The sequence below is a fragment of the Palaemon carinicauda genome, chromosome 18, assembly GCF_036898095.1.
Source record: "Palaemon carinicauda isolate YSFRI2023 chromosome 18, ASM3689809v2, whole genome shotgun sequence".
Lineage (NCBI taxonomy): Eukaryota > Metazoa > Arthropoda > Malacostraca > Decapoda > Palaemonidae > Palaemon > Palaemon carinicauda.
Window position 1 is genome coordinate 1,302,926 of NC_090742.1, and position 14,451 is coordinate 1,317,376.

Below are 14,451 nucleotides of genomic sequence, written 5' to 3' on the forward strand. Positions count from 1 at the left end.
TCTCTCTCTCTCTCTCTCTCTCTCTCTCTCTCTCTCTCTCTCTCTCTCTCTCTCTCTCTCTCTCTCTCTTTTTTATTGGGTGATGTCCTAATTACTGCCTAACCATTGCATTGCTTATTTTTGAATTGGGATTTTGGTATAACTTTTTTTGTCAAAATTGGACCACAATAAATAAAGTCTTTTATAAAGTAATGTGTTTGTATCCATGAAATTTAAAATTTTGAGTACAATTTTCTTTATATTATTAAGATGAATTAGCATCAATAATAATGGTATCTGATTACAGGATGGTGTTCCTTACATTGGAAGCAGTGCTGGGACTAATGTTTCGACAGTCAGCATAAATACGACGAATGATATGCCAATAGTGTACCCTCCAAGTTTTAATGCTTTGGGTTTAGTGCCTTTCAACATCAACCCCCATTACATTGATGCAGATCCTGCAAGTAAGCACATGGGGGTAAGTAGCAAAATATATGTGAGGTGGGGTAGGGTGTACTTATATGTCCACGCAGGAGACAAGCCTTTTATTGTACATGTGACTTAATGATAGGTAGACTTTACTTGGAAATAATTCCACCTGATGGGTTAATACATTTCATTTCAATAACCATTGTCATTTACTGTTCTAATTGTATAGTGAGCAGTCATGGCTAGCTTTTATTTAATATATTTTTCCCTGCTTTAAAGCCAGTGTATTTCTTTTCAATTCATCACCTAATTGTGAATCTATGGTCTATGGAAGGGCTGTTCAACCCCATGTCTTCTGGCCAGAAGTAATCTTAGGTCTAGTAGTGGCATGCCTCTAATTCAAATAGAAATAAATGATTTCATAAATGATTTCATAATTATTGAATTCAATAAATAACTGAAAAAAATATCATGTGTGCAATTATGAATAAATATTGTAGGAATGTAGTTTGCATATCAATAAATTTTTGCATAACATTAAAGTACTACTGTAGTTACCTCTGCTTAGAATATTCACCATAGAATATCAAGGTAACTCTGTCTGTCGATTGTAAATTACCGGTATATAAAATTGCCCTCTGAAAAAATAATTGGCATGGCCCTGGTCTATGTAAAATGTTAAGAGGATTTATATGAATGTAAGTGATTTAGTCTGGACTAAAGTTCTGCCGTTCCATTGTTTATGTGGACTCAACCTTTTACCTCTACCACTCTTTTTGAGGAAATTTTTTAGCATATTTTAGTTATCTAGTCACAATTTAAATATTTGTATATTGGTTTTGTACAGTATGTTTTATATGGTGTTTAGTAAGTATCCTTGACCTGTAGATTTCCTTCATTTCCCACAGTATTTTTCTAGTGGGAACAAAGGATAGTACCCATCACTTAACTGCTAGTTTAAACTGGATACTGCTCTAAGGTGTTCATTCAATGTTCACCTTGGTTGTAATTAGGGGCCACCGACATGGGATACGACCGTAGACGTATCTCTTGAGTAGATGATCCTGGCTTCCTTCATATGGCAGTGGCTATAGGATCGAATTCAACTTTCCCATTTCATGATGATCTGGGGGTTGTAATAATCGAGGAAATGTCAAATCTCTTACCCAAGCCTAGGTTGAAGCACTTGGGCACGCTAGTAACAGGGAGATTCTGTCATCAGCAAGCCTAAGGAGGTAATGCGTTGGTTTTGTCAAACAAAATTACCATGGCACCAGCAGAACCTTCTCAGCCACCTTCCCTCATTGGAGAAACTCATTCCTTAAGTGAGTGTCTTCACCAGAGATCTCTTCAAGTATTATTTGAAGAATCTCTAGTTAGTCTCCAGGGATCGCCATCCCTCCTTGTAATAGCGGGAGGGGAGGCTTGGATTGATCATACCTGTTGCCTAATAAGGAACCCTCACTGGGGAGTCCTACTTGACTCTGTCTCCTGACATGCAACTGTGCTCAGATGTGATGAAAGAGGGAAGGAGCACATGCCTGAATGGCAGGGTTGTCTCAGCAGTGTGTTGAGAAAAGCAGCATCTACTCTTTGATGTCTGTGGATGTTTAGCCTTTCCACCAATGCAATCACTCCAAGAACGTTGAGGAGGCATCCGCTTGGTGGTTGTGACAACACCACCGTATTGGCTTACATCTAGCTCTGCTAGCTGATGAAGTGAATGCACTTACAGATGATATTCCATGACTGTTGTCAGTCAAATTCTTTCTGGCCAAGAGGAATGGACCCATAGACACACTCAAGTCTCGCAGAAAAGGCTGTAGCGTCAGAGTAGTCCTTACATTCTGGCATAACAGAGAGCCTTCTGGTTTGGGAGGTTTTGCGGGATTGACCTGTTTGTCATACGATTAAAGATTAAGCGCCCTTGGTTTTTCCCCTGATGCAGTACCATGGTCTGTGTTCAAAATTGCGTTCCAAGGCCCATGAGTTTACATGGATAGTTGAGCCCTTTTTCCATTCAACCCTTTTCCATCAGCTAATCTACCTTGTGGATTATGCCGGGACTGATTAATCTAGGTGGCTCCCAAATGGCCGCATCCCTAGTGAGATCCTGAGGGAACACTCTTGGTCCTCCCTCTCCGGGAAAGTGGGTCATCCTCAACGACTGATATCATAGACAAGATTCTTCCCAGGTCGGATCATATTTAGACCAGATCATGGAGTTCCTCCTCTTCCCAGCTGGGTGAAGCTCCTGACTGTACTGGCTATCAAGGCTACCACTCAGGCTTGAGCATGATCTTTTGACAGAAAGGATAGACCTCTCCTTATAGGAGTTGCCTATATTTGGGAGTAGATTCTAACAGTTTTGCTGTTCTCGGTATCTTATCTGATGCCTGGGAGTAGCTTCTAAGTCTTGCTGTTCTCGGTATCTTGTCCAAGCCTTTGAGAAGGCCTTAGTCAAGGATCCGACTTTCAAGACTGTCTCTGCTGCCTTAATCGGCAAAGTAGGAAAGTGGCATGGTCCCTCTGTAGTCTCCAACTCCGAGAGGTGTACTGTAATTGGAAGGTGCCAGGTTCGAGCCCTTCTCCATCTCATCTACGTGAAGCATACTATGAGTGGCACAGAGAGAAGAGGCTTTTATGCCCCATGAGGATTCTGCGGTGCTATCTGAAGAAAGCTCAACACCTCAGACCTGAGTGTCGGCGACTTACTTAGGACGGGTAGAACCAAGAAAGAGGTGTCTAAAACACTATCTTTGTCTTTGGGAGTCGATCTGTAATGCATACTTTTTGACTGATAAGAGAGTTTAGGTACCAGCTAGGACCAGAACTTACAACGTCAGGGGTTAGGCCTCACCCTTGCCTTCAAAAGTAATCTTGCAATTTGCGGGGAGTTTAAGGTTGGGGTGTGTACGCACCGGACCACCTTAATGGCCTTTATTGTACAGTACCACCAACAAGTCCCTTGATGATTTTGTACTTGTTCTTGTGGTGGCTGTTCAAATAGTGGTGTAGCAAATCCAGGTCCCATACGGAACGGTAAGAATCTTACCTATGGTAACGTATAGATGCAATTCTGGAATTAAGGCAGAATGACTGGCTCTTTGCTCCATTCTCTCTGCACCTTCTCTTAGGGACAAAGTGGTCGAAGCGTTACTCACTGGATCTGACTTGATGCTGGCAACCTACACTTTTAAGGTCCATTCTTTAGAGCCTATAGAGGTTCTCCTCTATCTTCTCTAGATGAGGGGAAGGATGGTTGAATATATACCAACCCATTGGTCATCATATGCCAGGTATATTATTCTAGACTGCTATCCCCTTTGGGGGAAGGGATCCCTCCTTTGACCATGTACCAGTTTTCTTGGACAGGCTAGGTCCTATAAGCCTATTCATCCTAATAATAGACAGATAGGAGGTTGCTAGAGTCATCTTTTCTCCTGTGTTGGAACAGGTAGATTGACATTTCCAGGGACTTCCAACCCTCCAAGCAGCGAGTCTCCCTACCTAATGGACAATAGTTTGTATTTTACATATAAAAAAAATCATAAATTTTTAAAGTAATTTTTATTTTTCCTGCCTCTACAAACAAGAGTCCTTTAGGTTATATTTCCCTCATCCCCCTCAGTCCTTAGACAAAAGGTATAAGTGAGGAGACATGGACTGGTAACGGGGCAAGGTTCGTTGCCCTTGTTCCCACCTGTTATTCAACTGCTTGTTAAAACTATTCAATGGCTGTCCAGCTCCCAGTGAAAACATATTCCCCACCTTAAGGACTCAGATTTGTATTGCTAGGAAAATTAAATTACTGTACTTAAAGAAAATTTTTACCGTTAGGTATTGAAATTAATAATTTCAATTTAGATATTAAGTTATTGGAGAAAGGGTTCCTTGCCCTTGTTCCCACCTGATATTTAACTGCTTGTTAAAACAATGCAATGGCTGTCCAGCTCGCACTGAAAACATATTCCTTACCTAAAGGACTCGGGTTTGTATAGCTAGGAAAAATTAATTACATAGAAATTTTTTAATATTCCTGCCAAGTATTAAAATAATTAACTTTAGTTTGAAAAAATTAAGTTATTCAAGAAAGGTTTAGTATTTATTCCCTATGGTCTTTAATGTGAAGCAAGTACAGTAGTAGGTATTACCTAGTGTAGAAATGCAGTTCTCAATTTAATACTAATGTTTACAACTTATGATGGATTACACTAAGTAGGATAAGTGTTCAATTCTTTTTATGGTCTTTAATGTTTGAGTAAGTGTTTGCAGACTTCTAGTTTTGGAATATTTTTTCATTCATATTAATGAGCTATATAGTAGGTTTTAGTTACCGCACCGTAAATTTTTTGGTTTTTTATCCAGAATGGGTAGATTATGTTTAAGATGTGCAAATCTTCCCATGCTTCACCTTTGTTTTATTTTCAGACTCATTAATTTGAAAAAAATTAAGATCATGAAGCATAAATGCATGATTTCAAAATGTAAAGGGATATTGAAAATCTAAAATAGTATTTTTAAATATTTAACTTAGCCGGTGAATATATAATAGCTGAGCCTCCGGCGGCTCGACAGAAAAACACAAAAACTCGCGAGCGATCGCTATGAAGGTTGCGGGTGTGCCCACTAGCGCCAACTATCGGCCAGATACCGCATATACATGTAAACAGACTCAATTCTTCTCTGTCGGTCTTTTCGACAAGACGTACCATTACTCGCTGTTAACCTGGAGTTTTTCAACAGTCTTGGTGAAGTACTTCCTTTTGGTTTGAGCTTTCGCAGTGCAGGTGTTTTATCTTCAACTTAAATCTTGAACTCTTTTTTGGATAGATTTAATTGTTGATGACTTTGGATTGGTTTTTGGACTTTCTTTGACTTTTAAAAATGGCCGACCCTTCCCTTAGTACGGAAGTGTGTTTCAGGCTTTTAGCAATTATCTTATCACATTATAAATTGTTGTTGTTAATTATAGATTTTCCTCTATATATTTTATATCTCAACCGCCTTTATTAGGCCTCTTCGATTAGCTTTCCATTTATAATAAACATCAAGATAAATTTTAATGACTTGTTTATATGCGACCTTACCTATTCCTCCCCTAATCCGAGAGTAGGCGGTCCTAACTTGGAAACCGAAGTTAAACAACGTTGAGCCCTTTCAATCGTAAATAACTTTTACAGAGCAAATGATTTAAAACTTATTAAATGAATATTTTTTAGTAGATATCTTATGAAAGATTTTCTTTGAATAGTCTTTGTACTGTTTCAAAGATGAACTAACGTTTGGTTTATTTATGCTACGCAGTTTGCGCTCTATCGTTACGATAGAGAGAGAGAGAATCACGGTTTCACTTTGCAGAAAGAGTAAATCGATTCTGACGTTTTGTTCATTCTTCTTTCAAACTTAAATGTTTTAAATACTAATTTAAAGGAACTTGTTAATTTTCAATTTCTTAGTCCTTTCAGTTTTTTCCTTTGGTCAAATAACCTGTTTATTGACGAAAGGTGAGTGGGCTTTTCTCTTCGGTGTGAAATCAAGAGAGAGAGACGGAGAGAGAGAGAGAGAGGAAGAGAGAACGTTCCGATCTTTATTCTCGTCCCAAGCGAGTAACGTTGTTCTCGAGTCAGTTTTTTACTCTCGTCCCAAGTCTCTGTACGGGGAGAAAGGATAAAACGTTTTTAGTTTTTATTCTCGTCCCAAGGCACTGTACGGTGAGAGATTGAAAACGTAGTTTTGAATGAACTAGTGTTTAGTCTCCTCCCCAGTCACTGATCTTTTTATCTTAATATATGTTTACTGTTTTTTGCTTGTATTAATGTGCTTACATTATACGACTTATTTAGCAATTATAACCTTTTGATGTAGGGTAGAATTGCGTGCTTCAGGTAGAAATCAGTTTTATTCATGCCTAATGTGAATTGTTGAAAAATTTGATTTCAGTGAAGTAAGTGCAAAACAGAAAATCGTAGTGATAAAGTGATAATTGCGCAAAGTGTTATCAGTGTTGCGACCGAGGGTTCGTCTGTTCGTGCCTGTCGTTCGACTAGTCCGGGACCTCTTGCAAGCTCCCAAGCCCCAGGGAGAAGTAATGTCGTACGACTTATGGGTTCGAGAGGCCTTGATCAGCGAACAGACGTTCCCTCTGGTTTCAGGCGTGTCTCATCAAGACCGCCCCTACCATAAGACGAGCGAGACGATTTTCTCCTCGTCATCCGAAGGCTTTTCGCGTAAGAAACCGTGGAGCAAGGTTTCGAGGCCCTTTAAGCGAAAGTCTGTCCCTTCAGGACAGGTCCAGCGTCCTGGTTGTAGCCATTGGGACAGCTCTGACCCTATGCAGTCATCGGAAGACTGCTCGCCGCCTAAACAAAAGCGTAACACAGGCTCCGAGAGTCTTATTGTAGGCAAGGTTTTGCAGTCACAGACGTTACCCTCGTCTCTTACCGCACCCATTCCCGTTGATCCTAAATGGGTTGTACTGCAAGACATGCAGAATAAGCTTGCCTCTCTTATGGAGGACTATTCTGCTGAGCAGGTTCACGATGATCCTCGCCGCTTAGCTGATCGAGATCCTGGCCGTCAGCCGCCCAAACGAGCCTTTGCTCGTCCTGTTGACATTGACGTTACAAAGTCACGTCAATCATGTTTTGTAGAGCCTCACTCGATGCAGTCCCGTGTTGACTCTCAGCCGCTTGTGGACGTTTCAGCCGCTGCCGAATGCTCTTGTTGACGTTCAGGACGTTTGCCAACCAGCATAGTTGACTTGTTTTGACGTTGAGCGTCAAGCACCGCAGTCAAGAGTTGTTTTGACTGCTCAGTCTAGGCAGTCAAGGCAGTCTCGAGTTGACGTCGAGCGTCCTCCCGCACCTGTTGTTGTTGCTGGTCAGTCCTTTAAGCAGTTACATGACATAGCGTCCTTGACTGCTACTGTTGCTCCTTTGCGTGTGGACTCTGCTTGTCAAGCATTGCCACCACGGCAGGTCTCTCCCTTGCTTGAGACTCGGCAATTGTCGGACAAGGTTCCTTCAGATGAGGAAGTTGCTGATCCCCCTCCTACTGATATTCCCTTGAGGACTCTGTCAGACGGAGAGGAGCCTAAAGCTGCTCAGCCCTCTATGGACTTTAAATAAATCATGCTGATTTTTAAGGATCTTTGTCCGGATCTTTTTGTAACTGCTGCTCCTCGTTCGCCTAAACGTCTGAGTTTACACTAGGCCTAGCTACTTCGAAGCCATTGTTTTCTAAGCTAGTGCTCTCTCGCTCTTCTAAGAGAGCTTTACGTTTGCTAGGCGACTGGTTAATCACCAGGAGGAGTTTGGGGGAGACAGCCTTTGCTTTCCCTACTTTTAAGCTGGCTTATAGAGCGAGAGTCTGGTATGACACGGGAGAAGTTCTCGGCTTGGGAGTTCCTGCCTCTGCCCAGATAGACTTCTCAAACCTCATAGACTCTCCCTGGCGCCTGGCCATGAGACGCTCCAAGATTTTATGGTCGGCTTCAGAGCTAGACCATCTCCTGTTAGGAGTTTTTTCGAGCGTTTGAAGTTTTGCTGTACAATTATGTCATGCATAAACAAGGCTATCAGGGATGGCTCCAATAATCTGACAGCCACGTTCTCTGCAGGAACAAGTCTATCAGGGATGGCTCCAATGATCTGGCAGCCACGTTCACTGCAGGAGTACGTAAGAGGCAAGTGCGCTCAATGTGTTCATTGTCGAGACAAACTTCACGATGAAGTCTACCAGGCTGTCTTGACAGCATTAATGGAAGGCGACTGGATGGTCTCTCTCGACCTTCAGGATGCATACTTCCACATTCCCTTACACCCGGATTCCCAACCGTTTCTGAGGTTTGTTTACAGGAATGTGGGGTACCAGTTTCGAGCCCTGTGCTTTGGCCTCAGTCCTGCTCCTCTCGTGTTTACGAGGCTCATGAGGAATGTGGCAAAATTCCTCCATCTATCGGGAATCCGAGCCTCCCTGTACTTGGACGACTGTCTTCTCAGAGCATCGTCCAGTCTTCGCTGTCTGCAGGATCTACATTGGACGTTGAGTCTGGCCAGGGAGTTGGGACTTTTGGTCAACCTAGAAAAGTCCCAACTGATCCCATCCCAGATTATTCTATATTTGGGGATGGAGATTCGCAGTCCAGTTTTTTTCGGGCTTTTCCGTCTGCCACCCGAATAGAACAAGCCCTGCTCAAAGTCCAACTAATGCTGAAAAGAGAACGTTTGTTCAGTCAGGAGTTGGAACAGTCTCGTAGGGACTCTCTCATCCCTGGAGCAGTTTGTCTCGCTAGGGAGACTACACCTTCGGTCTCTCCAGTTCCATCTAGCCTCTCACTGGAACAAGGACAAGACGTTAGAGACGGTATCATTCCCAGTCTCCGAACCAGTAAAGGCATGCCTGAAATGGTGGGACAGCAATATCAGTCTGAGAGAGGGACTATCCCTAGCAGTCGAAGAACCCAAACCACGTGTTGTTCTCAGACGCGTCGGATTTGGGTTGGGGTGCGACCCTGGACGGTCGGGAATGCTCGGGTCTGTGGACCTCAAGTCAGAAGAGCATGCACATCAACGGCAAGGAGCTATTAGCAGTCCACTTGGCCTTGATGAAATTCGAAAGCTTTCTTCGAAACTAAGTGGTAGAGGTCAACTCAGACAACACCACAGCTTTGGCGTACATCTCCAAGCAAGGAGGCACACACTCCCTCACGCTGTACGAGATCGCAAGGAACCTTCTCATATGGTCAAGAAATCGAGGCATCTCCCTGTTGACGAGATTCATCCAGGGGGACTTGAACGTCTTGGCAGACTGTCTCAGTCGGAGGGGTCAGGTGATACCCACGGAATGGACCCTCCACAAGGACGTGGGCAAGAGTCTTTGGGCTACTTGGGGTCAACCCACCATAGACCTCTTTGCCACCTCGTTGATCAAAAGGTTACCAATCTATTGCTCACCAGTCCTAGATCCAGAAGCAATCCACATAGACGCGTTTCTACTGGATTGGTCTCATCTGGTCTTATATGCATTCCCACCATTCAAGATAGTCAACAAGGTACTGCAGAAGTTCGCCTCTCACGAAGGGACAAGGTTGACGTTGGTTGCTACCCTCTGGCCCGCGAGAGAGTGGTTCACCGAGGTACTTCAATGGCTGGTAGACATTCCAAGAAGTCTTCCTCTAAGGGTAGATCTCTTACGTCAGCCCCACGTAAAGAATGTTCATCAAAGCCTCCCCGCGCTTCGTCTGACTGCCTTCAGACTATCGAGAGACTCTCAAGAGCTCGAGGCTTTTCGAAGGAGGCAGCCAGTGCGATTGCGAGAGCTAGGAGAGCTTCTACCATCAGAGTATACCAGTCGAAGTGGGAAGTCTTTCGAGACTGGTGCAAGCCAGCATCTGTGTCCTCTTCCAGTACCTCTGTAGCCCAAATCGGAGATTTTCTTTTACATCTGAGAAATGTTCGCTCCCTCTCAGCTCCCACGATTAAGGGCTACAGGAGCATGTTGGCTTCGGCCTTTCGTCATAGAGGCTTAGATCTTTCCAACTATAAAGATCTCCAAGATCTCCTTAAGTCTTTCGAGACCTCTAAGGAACGTCGTTTGGCAACTCCTGGATGGAACTTAGACGTGGTCCTAAGGTTCCTCATGTCAGACAGGTTTGAGCCATTACATTCAGCCTCCCTGAAGGATCTCACCCTCAAGACGCTTTTCCTAGTGTGCTTGGCTTCGGCTAAAAGGGTCAGTGAAATTCATGCCTTCAGTAAGAACATCGGCTTTTCTACAGAAAAAGCCACATGTTCACTTCAACTTGGTTTCCTGGCCAAAAATGAACTGCCTTCTCGCCCTTGGCCTAAGTCTTTTGATATACCTTGCCTGTCAGAGATCGTAGGCAACGAACTTGAAAGAGTGCTGTGTCCAGTTAGAGCTCTTAAGTTCTACTTAGCTCGTACTAAGTCCTTACGAGGTGGATCTGAGGCATTATGGTGCTCAGTTAAGAAACCATCATTGCCTATGTCAAAGAATGCTTTGTCATATTTTATCAGATTTTCAATACGAGAGGCTCATTCTCTCTTGAATGAAAAAGACCGATGCTTGCTTAAGGTTAAGACGCACGAAGTAAGAGTTATAGCAACTTCCGTGGCCTTTAAGCAAAATAAATCTCTGCAAAGTATTATGGACGCGACCGTTTGGAGAAGCAAGTCGGTATTCGCGTCATTTTACTTAAAAGATGTCCAGACTCTTTACGAGGACTGCTACACACTGGGTCCATTCGTAGCAGCGAATGCAGTAGTGGGTAAGGGTTCTACCACTACATTCCCTTAATTCCAATAGCCTTTTAATCTGCTCTTGAAATGTTTTTTTAATTGGGTTGTACGGAAGGCTAAGAAGCCTTTCGCATCCTTTTTTGATTTGGCGGGTGGTCAAATGTCATTTCTTGAGAGCGCCCAGATTAGGGGTTTGATGAGGTCCTGTTGTATGGGTTGCAGCCCTTGATACTTCAGCTCCTGGGAGTCTTTCAGCATCCTAAGAGGATCGCTGGGCTTCGTGAGGAAGACAGACTAATAAGGCAGAGTAATCGTCTAAGTCAACTTCCTTACCAGGTACCTATATATATTTGGGTTTTGTTATGATATAACTGTCAAAAACTCTAAGCATAGACGCTGTAAACTTAATTAACTCTGGTCTCTACCCACCACCATGGGTGTGAATCAGCTATTATATATTCACCGGCTAAGTTAAATATTTAAAAATGATATTTTAATTATAAAATAAATTTTTGAATATACTTACCCGGTGAATATATAAATTAAAGGCCCCCCCTTCCTCCCCGATAGAGACCCAGCGGGATGAGAAGAACTGGAGCTGTTTACATGTATATGCGGTATCTGGCCGATAGTTGGCGCTAGTGGGCACACCCGCAACCTTCATAGCGATCGCTCGCGAGTTTTTGTGTTTTTCTGTCGAGCCGCCGGAGGCTCAGCTATTATATATTCACCGGGTAAGTATATTCAAAAATTTATTTTATAATTAAAATATCATATTTTTTTAGAATAGACTTTACACACACCATAAAATCAACTTTGTACGGTAATCATCTGTATTCTATATGATCTTTTCAACCTCAAGGAAACAAGAGAGGAGCGCATCAATCAGTACCATGAAATTCCAGGCACACCTCCTGTCCTTGGTCTGAGAGAAGGATCAATGCTTCTTGTCACTTCAAATTCAGCTGTGCTGAAAGGCCTTCACCCTGCCAGACTGTTTATAGCGTAAGTTGGAAATGATGTTTTGTAGTTGTCTTGATATTCATGTCTTACATTGCTTATATTGTATAGGTTGCATTAAGAAAACAATACCTTTGTAGGTAGATTGTAGTATTTCTATGGTTAAAAAGATATATTCATTTTCTTAAGTTTGGTAATTTATTTGTAAGTAGATTTGGTGAATTTGTATGTAGATTTGGTGACTGGTTTAATTTTCATTTTTCAGGGGAAAGCAGCCAGAGGAGTTTCCACTAGATACAAATTTCTCATTTCTTCTGTAGTGTATAAATTAAATTTCTGAATAGCTTTTAATCATTGTTTTAAATTCTATTTCTTATGTTATAATTTTTATAAATTTTAAATACTGTTTTTATGAGAAGCTATGTAAGTTAGTAAAAAATAGTTTAACTAGAGCATTTCTACTTAAGTAAAAGATAGTTTAACAAGGTCACTTTCATTACAACAGTTTTACAGTATAAGTTTATTGATAACTTTTTAATTCTCGTCAACCTTGAAATTATTTTATATTCATAAATTTTATGAAGACTGCAGTGTTCACAAGTTATTTTAAAGTTTAATGTACCTATAATAAAAATATATAAAAGAGGGGAAACACAGAAAGGGAAGGAGAATTAAATTTCTTAAGTAACCAAACATGCCACAATAGGTAAACTTCCATAAGATTATTATCTATTAAAGCATATACACCTTGACTTTGGTCTAGGTTGTAAGTTGAAGCTTTTGTGTCTGTTCAACATTGAACATTCCCATTATATGGTTACAAAAAGTATTAACAAAGTTAACTGATTTTGAAATTAATAAAACTAAGCATAGTACTGTAGTAGTAAAGTAAAAGCAGGACCAATGATGGCTTGCCAGATGTAATCAACAATGGAGGAATGTACCGTATATTCTTCTATGATAAAGTCTCAATTTTATTACCATTACAAGTTTAAGGGTTGCCAGTTTGAAATAAATCTTAAAACCTTACAATTAAATTAAAGACTTAATGTTAGTATTCTTACAATATTTTAATTGTTCATTACATCCCTTGTATTTTACAATATTTTAATTGTTCATTACATCCCTTGTATTTTACAATATTTTAATTGTTCATTACATCCCTTGTATTTTATTTATTTTCTTGTCTCCTTTCCTCTCTAGGCAATTTTTCCCTGTTGGAGCCCTTGGGCTTATAGCATCTTGCATTTCCAACTACAGTGGTAGCTTAGCTAGTAATAAAAATAATAAATGGACAGAAATACTGTAGTTCACCTATTCAGTTACTCCACTATTTGTCAGCATATGGATAAATCACTTGAATAAAGGCTATACAGTATACTGTACAGTAACCCTCCACCAAACTGATACCAAACTTGCGCCAATGTGAATGTTTGCAGAAAAAATAATACTGTGAAATTAAAATAAAAATAAAAAATTGAATTTCAATTCTCGTGTCCAAGTTGTACGTTAGTTCGCTATTCTGGTGCTTGGCTGTGCGTTAGACATTATCCCATGTTTCCAATTTCTAAGCAAGTGTTTGTGATAATTCAACGCTAAACGGGTATTCCTTTGTGTAGAAGGTGTAAACTGTCAATAACGATGATTGATAGCAAGTGTAGAAGTAGTTTTTATAGTATTGTATATCTCTAGTGCTGCTAGGAAATAACATGCAATAATAAAGGAAATAAGAATAAGTGGAATAATAATAATAGAATCAGTAACTCCTCTTATCTCACCCTCAAAGTCAAGCTCCATGTTATTAATGTTTTATAAAATTACCTAATAAAAGTATTTTAGTATTGATATTTTTCTTTAATCTGACTTTTAGATAATTGTAAAAAGATTGTGCATGAAATACAGTGGTACCTCTACATACGAATTTAATTCGTTCCAGAACCAACTTCGGATGTAGAAAATGTTCGGATGTAGAAACGAATTTTCCCATAAGAATACAAGGTAATTCATTTAATTCGTTCCTCAGCCTAAAAACCCATAATAAATCCTTAATAAATGGCTACACATAATTACACATAACAATAACATAACTGCATAATATGAAAGAAGCATGTAAAAAATATAATTATAAAGAAATAATAAATAAAAAATGTGTTTTATTGCCACTTTACCTTAGCGACAGGCCAACGCAGGTGTAGGATTTGCTACGCCAGTAGGAGACGGACGATCGGCGAGAAGGTAGACATTGTGTTAACATGTTCTTTAAATAAATACTCTCTCTCTCTCTCTCTCTCTCTCTCTCTCTCTCTCTCTCTCTCTTGTTCTTCACTGTTAGTTAGAGACGTCTATTAATTTTTTCTGAGAGAGAGAAAGAGAGAGAGAGAGAGAGAGAGAGAGAGAGAGATTAAACAAAAATGAGAGATTAAACAAAAATGTGTTGTGTACATATGATTTTTAACAGCGTTAACGAGTTTAAAGACAGTTAAATGTAACTAAAAAAACAATATCAGCAAATCTGAAATCCTTTATTAACTAAAACAAATATTGATACAAACACACTTGTGTGCGTATGCGCAAACACACACACACGCAGGAGGAGACACGATCGGCGAGGAGGTAGAGATGGTGACTGCGATAACATACCGTAACTTACACTACGGAAATTTTAATCTAACTTAGCTTATTTATTTTTTTTTTTATTTCTATATTTCATAATTTTCAATATTAAACTTACCCGATAATCATGTAGCTGTCAACTCCGTTGCCCGACAGAATTCTATGGAGGGATACGCCAGCTATCACAATACTAGAAGGGGGTGTA

At 40.6% G+C, this 14,451-nt stretch overlaps 1 protein-coding gene across 2 annotated transcripts in view; it reads left to right on the forward strand.

Annotated features, from left to right (window-relative positions):
- The window catches only part of LOC137657582 (alpha-aspartyl dipeptidase-like), a 53,392-nt gene extending 39,664 nt beyond the window's left edge, over nucleotides 1–13,728 (forward strand). Inside the window, exons 5-7 of one of the 2 annotated variants that reach the window (XM_068391928.1) lie at nucleotides 287–460; nucleotides 11,536–11,678; nucleotides 11,899–13,727. In XM_068391928.1, coding sequence (XP_068248029.1) covers nucleotides 287–460; nucleotides 11,536–11,678; nucleotides 11,899–11,953 — 372 coding nt within the window. In that variant the 3' untranslated portion in view covers nucleotides 11,954–13,727. Of the gene's footprint in view, nucleotides 1–286; nucleotides 461–11,535; nucleotides 11,679–11,898 lie in introns of both variants that reach the window. The other variant, XM_068391929.1, reaches the window with a different exon arrangement.
- The last annotated feature ends 723 nt before the right edge of the window (nucleotides 13,729–14,451 follow it).